The sequence below is a fragment of the Otolemur garnettii genome, unplaced genomic scaffold (genome assembly GCF_000181295.1).
Source record: "Otolemur garnettii isolate 467f Iridium unplaced genomic scaffold, OtoGar3 scaffold00009, whole genome shotgun sequence".
Lineage (NCBI taxonomy): Eukaryota > Metazoa > Chordata > Mammalia > Primates > Galagidae > Otolemur > Otolemur garnettii.
In genome coordinates this window covers 3,775,640-3,785,420 of record NW_003852404.1, presented here as the reverse complement: position 1 = coordinate 3,785,420, position 9,781 = coordinate 3,775,640, and the positions used below count along the sequence as shown (strand labels likewise).

At 55.5% G+C, this 9,781-nt stretch overlaps 1 protein-coding gene across 1 annotated transcript; it reads left to right on the top strand.

The window, feature by feature from the left end:
* Window positions 1-3,969: 3,969 nt before the first annotated feature.
* LOC100951628 (peptidyl-prolyl cis-trans isomerase NIMA-interacting 4) lies at window positions 3,970-4,408 on the top strand. The gene has a single exon (XM_003783970.3). The coding sequence runs from the start codon at window positions 3,990-3,992 to the stop codon at window positions 4,380-4,382; it is 393 nt and encodes a 130-aa protein (XP_003784018.2). The 5' UTR covers window positions 3,970-3,989; the 3' UTR covers window positions 4,383-4,408.
* Window positions 4,409-9,781: the final 5,373 nt, after the last annotated feature.

Genomic DNA, 9,781 nt, shown 5'->3' with positions numbered 1-9,781 from the left:
CTTTTTAATCATGTCTTCCTGGAAGTGACACACATCACTTCCACTCAGTCCATTAGCGAGAACTGGTCCTCTGGTCCCACGTAGATGCAAAGGAAGCTGGGAAATGTAGACTTTGATGGGGTGCTGCCCCCACCAACATCGCCACAGCATGGTCTCAGTCTTGGCATGGCTGACACTTGGGGCCAGATAAATCTTCACCGTGGGGCTGTGCTGTGCCAAGCAGGGTCTCTGGCAGCATCCCCTGCCTCCACTCACTCGATTTTTGGAGGCAAAAATCACTCTCTTGTCCCAGTTGAGGACTCTGTTCCGTACTTAGGAAGGGGCCTGGGAAGCCCCAGATAGTCAGCTTGGCACGTGCTCAGACACCCTCCAGCTCACACACTCCCTGTACATGGCCGAGGACCCTCGTCATGTTCTAAAACATGGGAAAATATTCCGTAAGATCTAGGTTTCTGGCTTTTTTGAAAAATTGAGAAATCAGGCTAGTGGCAGACCCTAGATTTCTGAAGGGCAGAGGTCACTTGGAGCTGAGCGAGGACCCCAGAAGGGGGGTGGTTCCCATGTGCCACAGTCCCCAGCATGCCCTGTCTCCTGACATAAGCCCCTTCAGCACGTGTTACCTGTCTGATCCCGGTGAAGACTGAGCTTGTGGCCCCTGCCTTATAGAGTGCCTTGTGAGGGGTTGGGGGACAGACAGAGGACAAGCCCCAGGCTCTGTCTTCAAGCTTGTATCTCATCACAGAGACTTCCAGATACCACTTCAGTGTGGAGAGATGAGGAGCTATAGGGGCTGGAAGGAGGGCCCCAAGCAGCTTGGGTCACAAGGGTACAGAGGGCTGTGAATAAGCTGAGGCTTAACATGGGGAGGAGGACCCAGGGCGTGGGGAAGAGGAATTCTGGCAGGAAACGTATGTGAAGAACCTGGGGGTTGACCTGAAGAACTGGTGAGCTACAGAAGGCTCTGGAGCTGAGGGAATATGCAGGATTTGTGAAAGACTGTGCTGTCAGTTTCAAGGATACTTGTAGAACTGGGTGCCCAGGGAGCAGCTTGTAGGCTGCTGTAATAGTCCAGGGAGGAAGAGCTGGGGACATGGACATGGAGAAGGGAATAAGTCCCAAATACAGCCCCAGGAGCCAGCTCCTGCTTGTTAAGAAGGAAACCAGGCCGGCAGGTGAATGGATAGAGTGTCAGGAAAGTGAATGCTGAGATGGAGAGGAGACTACAGGATGCCTACCATGTGCCCCATGTCCTGTTAAATGCCAAAGACTTGGCAGTGAACTTGTCACCTTGGGGGTACATTTTCCACACACCCTCATCATCTTGTGAGGTGGGCGGTATCATGCCCCATTTCATAGATCGGAAAGTTGAGGTTCTGTGAGGCAGGGTGACCTGCTCCAGGGGCTGGGGCATTAAGTCCACTTGCTTCCCAGTCCATGCTCTCTCCCTTGTCTCTGGGATGCTAATCTCTCCAAGGAAAACAACCCCAGGTCCATCAGCCGCAGCACCCTGGGCTCCCTCAGCCCCCCAGAAGCCCAGAAGCCAAGGTGGGGGGTAAGACAGCAGCAGCGTTTATAATTAGCCTCTGGCTACACTGGAGACCTCCCACCAGGATCTAGCCCCAGCTATCTGGGAGGTGAGGGGGAGATTAAGTTCTCAAAAGAGGATTTGGGCTCTCACGTTCTTGGGTGGCTTCTACTGGGCCTCATCAGGACTCTGCCCTGATCATGGCGCCAGGCCATTTTCTGGCTCCTCCGCCGTCTGGGCACACTTTGGATTTGGGGACAGGGTGGGCACATATGCCTCACCAGCTAAGTGGGGGCAGCCTGGGCTGGGTCCCCAGTCCCACCTTCCTCCTCCCTGTTGGAACCAAGGCTTAGAATCCTCAAGGTGGTAAGAACATCACTGCAGGCACAACGGCAGACGTGCCTATGGTGTTCCCCGAGTACAGGCACTGTTCCTATGTGCCTCACGCCACACGTTAACTCATCTTCCCCTCAACCACACTCGGGCAGGTACTGTCATTATCCCCATTTTACAGATGAAGAAACAGAAGCAGAAAGAAATCTGGTAACTTCTCAGAAGTCATGCCAAGAACAAGGGCTGCAACCAGGACTCAAACCAAGCAGGATGGCTCCCCGTGCACGACATTAATCATGCCATCGTGCTCTCTGGCGTCGGGCAGGGCCAGACCTCAGGCCAGGCTTTCCCCTGATGGTACCTCAGGGCAGTTGCTTCTCTTGGAGCCTCAGTTTCTCCTACTGTGATGAGCAGGAGGGCTCATGTCTGTGGGTGGGTCACTAACCACCTCCGGTCATGGAGTCAGGGCCCTCTCTGGTCACGGCAACCCCTTGGTGGAGTCCACTGGCTTATGTATGGACGCTTGATCTCGATCCTCCATGTGCTGTAGTGGGGAGGGTTTCCCAGCCGTGAGTGGGGAGGAGCAAAAAGGAGGGAAGAGGAAGGTGACTCGGCACAAGTTGGGGCGGGGGTAGTGGCAGCTTGGGATCATGTCCTCTTGGCCTTTAAACGGGGGTGGACCTCAAGTGGCTCCCAGCATCAGAAATCACTTTCCTGCATTGAGCTGGTTGGAGAAAAATGGCAGTGATGGGGCTGAGCCCAAGGACAGCAAGCTGGGCCTGGGGAGAGGAGGGTCTGGCGGCAGGGTCTAGTGGGGTGTGAGGTTTGATCATTTATCCTTTTTGCCTCCCAGAGCCCTGGGCCAAGGCCTGAGCAGCTGCTCCCTGTTCTCAGGGCACAAGCAGGTGCTATCCTGACGCGCCCATCCTTGGGATGAGTTTTGGTGCCAGATGGACCCTTTGTCTGCCCTGAGCCCTCTTCTCTCAAGGGTGTCTCCTGGGACACAGGCTTCTTTCCACAGACTCCCAGATGAAGCTGAGGCTTGAACAGGCTTCTACCATCCAGAGAAGGAAGGCAGCCCAGAAAGGGTCAGACACTGAATTGAAGTCACACAGAATGGACAGAGGAGCCTAGATTCAACCTCCAGCAAAGGGTTCCCCTGGCCTCCTGGCCCTGGCTCAGCTGTGCCTTGGGACCTTGGTTGCTGGTGGGAAGGAGGGACTCACAGGTGCCCAGTGCCTGTCTCACTCTGTCCCGAACCCTGTCTTCCCCCACCATCTAACAACAATGGCACTGGCCCATATTATATATAAGAAAACCAAGTTCCAGAGAGTGACAGGGGTGCACTGCTCCAGCTATGACAGAGCAGGGCTGCCTGAGGAGGTGGCATTTGAATTGAGACCCAGCTAGTAAGATAGCAACTGTACAAAGACCTGGAGGGAAGATTGTTCCAAGTAGGGAATAAAGCAAGTGCAAAGCCCCTGGGGCAGGAATGAGGGGTAGAAAGAACAGAGGGACAGATGTGGGATGGGGTAGGAAGGACACGCGGGAGCTGCAGTACACTGTGCACATAGGAGCCTGCGTTTTCTTCTGGAAGCGGAGGGGAAGCTGCTGGAGGGTTAGAAGGAGGGGAGAGATGTGAAGGGCTTGTGATCTTTGGAAAGATCACTCTGGCTGCTGGGCAGGGGAGGCCCCGGGAGTGCCAGGAGCAGATGACGAAGTACAGTCTGGAAGCCTTTCTGCTGTCCTGGTTGGAGGTAGTGGCAGCCTGGAGCAGGCTGTGGTGGTGGTGGCGGGAAGAAGCTGAACCCCAGATGTGCTGGGAGTTAGTGCCAGCAGGGCTCGCTGGTGGACTGCACGCAGGGAGTGGAGGAAACGGCAGAATTGGGCTGAGCACCTGGGTAGATGGAGGTGCCACTATGGCTATGGGGGACCAGATTTGGGGAGAAAGTTGAGAGTTGGGTCATGTTCAACTGGAGATGCCCTCTGGTCTTCAGAGTGGAGATGTGGGGTAGGGCATCCAGGAAGAAACAGAGTCTGGAGTTCAGCAGAGGAGTCCAGGCTGGAGACGAGGGTTGGGATGACATTTAAAGCTATGGGGGAGTTGGGTGTTGGACGACACGTTTCAAAGATGCCACCCAAGGGAAAAACCGGTTCTGGAAAAGGGAAAGGGGGAGCAGCCTCTGGAGGTGACAATTCTGACAAGAAGGCTCAGGGTCCCAAAGGTGGTGGCAATGCAGTAAAGGTCAGACACATTCTATGTGAAAAACAGGGCAAAATCGTGGAAGCCATGGAAAAGTTAAAGTCTGGAATGAGATTCAGTGAAGTGGCTGCACAATATAGTGAAGATAAAGCCAGGCAAGGGGGGCACTTGGGTTGGATGACCAGAGGGTCCATGGTTGGACATTTTCAAGAAGCAGCATTTGCCTTGCCTGTAAGTGGGATGGATAAACCTGTGTTTACAGACCCATCAGTTAAGATAAAATTTGGATATCATATTATTATGATTGAAGGGAGAAAATAAATCATATGAAAGACTGAAAAAAAAAAGCTATGGGGCAGAGACAGTGAGAGACTTGCCCAAGGTCACAGACAGCCGGTGGCCAGGATTTGAACTGGGATCTATTAGACTCATTTCCACAGCAGCAAGCCTTCACCTCTGAGAACTGGGCACAGAGAAGGCAAGGAAGGGGTAGGACAGGAGAAGGCTCTGAGAAGGAATTTGGGAACAACTGAGATCCTTCCAGTCTGGGCTGCCCATGCCTCCACCTGCAGCCTGACCAGCTGGAGGAGTCCTCATTAAGCATGAAGTCCTGTCCCTTGCCCATTGTACAGATGGAGAAACTGAGGTCCAGATGAGGGTAGGGCTAGGGTCCAGGTCTCCTGCCTGCCAACCATAACTTTTCCACTAGCCTCTAAGGTGGGCTCCTGTCTGCACCAGCTCATGGTTGGGTTGAAACCATCCAACGGTGACATTCCTGAAGGGGTGTGTCTTTCTTAAGGTCCTCAGATGGAGCTAGGGCCTGAGGTCTTCCATCTTGGCCAACCTACAAGTGCATGCTTGCCCGATGCCTGCCACTGCCCTTTGTCTGACCCATCTCAAGACTTTAGGACCCCTCTGGGTCTCTGGCAGGGTGGCCTTGATCCTGGCTCTGGTCATGGTTCCTGCCCTGTGGCCAGGACCAAGCCCCTCTGGCCCCTGCCCAGACCACCCAGCGCCAGGGCTTGGTGGAGCCCGGTGGGGCTGGCGGGTAGTGCTCCGAGGCTGGCCAGCCGCGGTCTGGCTCCGCCTGAGAGGCTGTGGCCTGGGAACCACAGGGCCTCCCGCTACCTCGGGGAAGCGGCTGGGATTTCCAGAACAAACAGGGAAACCACAGGTTCCCCCGCCCGAAGAGGGGAGCTGCCTCTGGCCTCACTCACTGACACCCTACTCCTTAGGCTGGGCTCCCCACTTCTGGGTGGACTGAATGGGGGACCAGTGATTAGTCCAATAGTCCCTACCTCCCAGAGCTGTGGAAAGATGACACAAAGTCCCCTGGAGGGAATTAGCCCTGCACGAAGCAGGTCCTTATGAGACATCAGTCCTGGACCCATCCCTTGGTGGGAACCAGAACAATCCTTGTGGGGGGGGGGTCCTGGGCCTGGCAGGGCAGGCCAGGACAACCTCGCTGATTCAGACCAGCTGGGGGATGGGGCACATGTGACTCCACTAAAAGCCGCAATTAGAGCCCAATTTAAAGAAACGCTGTGTTAGTTCTTCCCCAGGCAGATGTGATTATAGGCTCAGAGTTAAACCGTTACTAACAGGATGACACAAGGAGAGGCCCCTTCCAGGGCATGGTGGGACTCTGGCCCAGCTCCTGGCTCCACAGCTGGGAAACCAAGGCCTGGATCTGGAGTGGCGGGCTCCAGGTCACTCTGCAGGTGAGGAGGGTGAGGCCCAAAGCTCCTTCCCCACCACTTACTTTCGCTAAAGGCTCTGGTGCTGCACCAGAAGCCAAAGGCACCCTGAAGGAGCCAGCATCCCTTGGAAGGGAGGACTTGGAGCTGAGGTAGCTAAAGCCCCTAGAGGAAGTGGCCTCAGCATGACACCGGCCATGGAGCTGGCCAGCTGCTCCCTGCCCAACCCACAGGGGCCATGAAGTGATAATAATAATAATACTAATGATGATGACAGCAGCGGCCAGTGTGGGCCAACCATCACAGGAGTCCTTACAGCAACCCTCCTAGGGGGCTGCTAGTGTTGTCCTTACTATAGGGATGGGGAAACTGAGGCCATAGATGGGTGAATGCCTTGCCCAAGGTTACATTGGGAGCCAGAGGCATGTTGGCACCGGAAAAGGTGTGCCTCTATTGGGACTGAACCAGCTGCTGAGATCCATTACTGCAAGGCCTGGGTGGGGGACACAGGGGTCATCTCAGTGAATGGTGATCAGTGAGTCAGCAAGTGAATGAATGAACGAATGAATGAAAGGCCTATCTAAGGGACTCTGTCCTGGGCAAAGCAGGAAAGGGCCATAGTCCTCTCTAGTTGCCTTCCTCCATCAGACTGGAATGTCTGTGATGCTGCCATCAGACTGGTCCATGAAATCCACTATTCTGGAGAAATCTCTCCCCTCACTCTTAAAGCCCCCCTACGTAGGGACATCCAGTTAAACTTGATTCGCATATAAACAAAGAATAATATTTTAGTGTATGTCCCAAATATTTCATGAGGTATATTTAAACTAAAAATTCTTCCTTGTTTATCTGAAATTCAAATTTAATTGGGCACCGTGGGTTTCTATTTGCTAAATCTGGCAACCCTACCCCTGGAGCTCATTCCTCCCACTGGCACCTGGCCTGGTCAGATGGCTCAGGTCGTGTCTGGACATGGTCCCTGACTGCGGTCCCTGACCGCCCAGTGTTAGCTCCTGTCAGCCCCCAAGACTGCTGCCCCCCTGGGAGCCCCACCTGCAACCCAGTGGCCAGGTGGGCACTGGCGCCCAGCACCTGAGTGCACAGCACAGCTTATGGACTGGCAGGAATGCTGTGTCTGCTCAATGGACTGAGAGAGAGGAACAGAGCTCCAGCTGCAGAGGGAACCACGAGCATCAGACACAGAGGCAGAGGCCAGGTGCGGTGGCTCATGCCAGTAATCCCAGTACTCTGGGAAGCCAAAAGGGGCAGATTGAGCTCAGGAGTTTGAGACGAGCCTGAGCAAGAACAAGACCCTGTCTCTACTAAAAATAGGAAAACTGAGGCAAGAGGATTGCTCAAGTCCAAGCATTTGAGGTTGTTGTGAACTATGATGCCACAGCACTCTACCCAGGGCGACAGTCTTACTCTGCCGACAAACAAACAAAACCAGAGGCAAAGACACGGGGATGAAGAACCGGACACAGGGACTGAGCAGTTGGAAAGAGAAGGGGAGAGAGCTAGGATGGGCAGAGACAAACAGCCTAAAGCCCCTTGCCCAGAGCTGGTTTGGGACACCAGTGTAGTGGTGACAAGGTCTTGGAAGCACACTGGGGTTCTCCTGCATGGAGTGGGCTGGATGGGTGGCTGGGCCCCTGAGCCCCAACCCTGAGTCCCAGGCTACATGGCTCTGAGAGGCAGCTGGGGGTCCCTAGTGCTGGTGAATAGGCAGAGGTCCATTCAGAGCCCACTCCAACCCCTTTACTCTCCCCTCACCCTGCCTCCCATGGGCAAACACAGGGACATTCATGGCTTCCCAGAAGGGCCTATGGGGCAGCCAGAGTGGCTTTAAAATTAGCCTCACTAACCAGATCTGGTTATTTCAGGAGGCTCCGTCCTAGGCTGTCCCCTTGGCAGGGCAGAAGTAGGGAAGGAGGGAGGGACCTCCACATTCCAGGGTCCCTGGCTGAGCACCCCTGTGGCCTGAGCAGCAGAGAACGTCCAGGTCCTGGTCCCCTGGCACCAGGCCAGCCTGGGCCTGCGGCTGTCTCTTTGGCAAAATTGCCTCAGGGTTGGCCATGGATGTCCAGGGACACCCCAGCTGGGGGAAGGGGAGGACTTTTCATATTGGGCACCGTAAGTTCTGTGCCCAGCACCGTGCAAGGTACCTCAGAGCCCATGGCAGCCTCTTCACAGCAGTATGTAGGGGCCCTACTCTTACTTTACAGCTGAGGAAACTGAGACACGGAGAGCCAGGGAGGCCCCCCTGCAAGGTAGGGGACATGAGGGATGTCTCATCAGCAGGCACCCAGTCTCTTTGCGGGAGGCCTCTTTCCTCCTGTGTCTGGAGAAACCTCTGGCTGCTATTTCCACCACCAGAGTTATTTCTAAGCAGAGTCCAGCGCTTCCCGGAGCCTGGTGCCCCCCGCCCAAGGCCTAATTCCAGCCTCGGGTCAGAGTGTCCCGGCTCGCCCTCCCTACCTCAGAACCCAGAGAGAGCACAGAGCTGGCATGGGCACAAGAGAAACAGCGCTGGATACTTTGATCACGGAGGCCGGATTCGTCCTCAGCCTCCCCTGGCCCCATCTTGGAGCCAGAGGGGTGGGGCAGGGTGGGGCTCTGGGCTAAAACCCAGCCCTCCCCCTCCCCCCCACACACCTGGCACAAGCTGGGCAGGGAAGGGACAAAGGCAATTCTTGCCCATAGAGTGGCCCACATGCCTGTGCCATGGCAGCCCCAGCTACTCTGCCTCAGCTCTGGGCCAGAGTGGGGGGAGGGGAATGCATTGCTAGTTAAAGGGAGACAAGCATGGGAGAGTTCGTTATGAGGGGTCGTCACCCCAGTAAAGCTTCATGTCCAGATTCCTGTACTGCAACCAGCCTCAAGCAGGGCGTCATCCCCCCACTCAGTTGACCCCATGTCCTCTGCAAGTTTATTAATATAATCATTATTAATGGCTGATTCCTCTTCTTACTGAGTGTGCTAGGGCTGCACCAAGAATTTGGTAATCCTCACACCAAGGTGCCAGCCAGGTTAGGACTATTAGCATCCCTACTTACTACACAGATAGGGAAACTGAGGCCCAGAGAGCCAAAATGACATGGCCAAGATCACAGGGCCAGGCGGTGAACAACTCAGAGCTGACTCCAAAGAAGCTCTTAACCTTGGTGCTGAATGGTGGCTTCTACCCCTCTGGAGGTGGCATAGGAAGAGAGAAGACAGAGGCCCAGGCTGAGACAACTGCAGGGCCTGAAGGGTTGAGCAGGGGAGCACGATGGAGTTGGCAGGGGACCCACTGAGCCCAGGCAGCCTAGAGCCAAACCCCAGTGGGTGGGGCCAGGGTTTAGGTATGAGGCGCAGCCTCCATGTGAGGATCATAGGCATCCCCTGTCTGGAAAAGCATGGTAAGGTCCCCAGGGTGCAGGTCCCCAAGGTCCCCAGGCTGCCCTCAGCATCATCCTTGGGAAGGGACTGGGGGCTGGTGGGGGTGCTGCTGTCAGGAACATGTCTAAGCCCACTAGGGTCCAAGCTGGTGCCTGCTCCCAAGCCCAATGTCCTCCAACCCACTCCCCAAATTTGTTCCCCCTGTGAGGTCCCAACCTAGAGGACAGCCCCTCACTCCCCTGACACCCAGGCTGCAAACAGAGCCTTGGGACTATTCCTGCGGCCCCACATCGTATTGGGCCTTCATCCACTCACACATGCCTCCCAACACCTAGGCCTTCCCAGTGTCCTCCTGGCCAGCCTCTGTCCCCCAACGGCCCTCTGACCCTCTCCTCCCTCCACTGACACCATCCCTACCAGCAACTGCCCTTCCACCTATGGATCCCCACTGCCCCGGCATAAAGCCCCAGAGCCCAGCATCTCTGGCCTCTTCCTGTCTCCCTGTCCCCTCCATTGTCACCTTCCTGCTGTTGGGTACTGTTTGCTACCTTCCCAGTTGCAGGAGTGCTCTGCCCACACACTTCTGCATGTGCAGTTCCCTCCCATGGAGTCATTCGCCCTAGGCCTCCCCATAAACTGGGA

Coding starts and splice junctions, on each gene's coding strand:
- LOC100951628 (XM_003783970.3), top strand. CDS start 3,990: ATGCCACCCAAGGGAAAAACCGGTTCTGGAAAAGGGAAAGGGGGAGCA.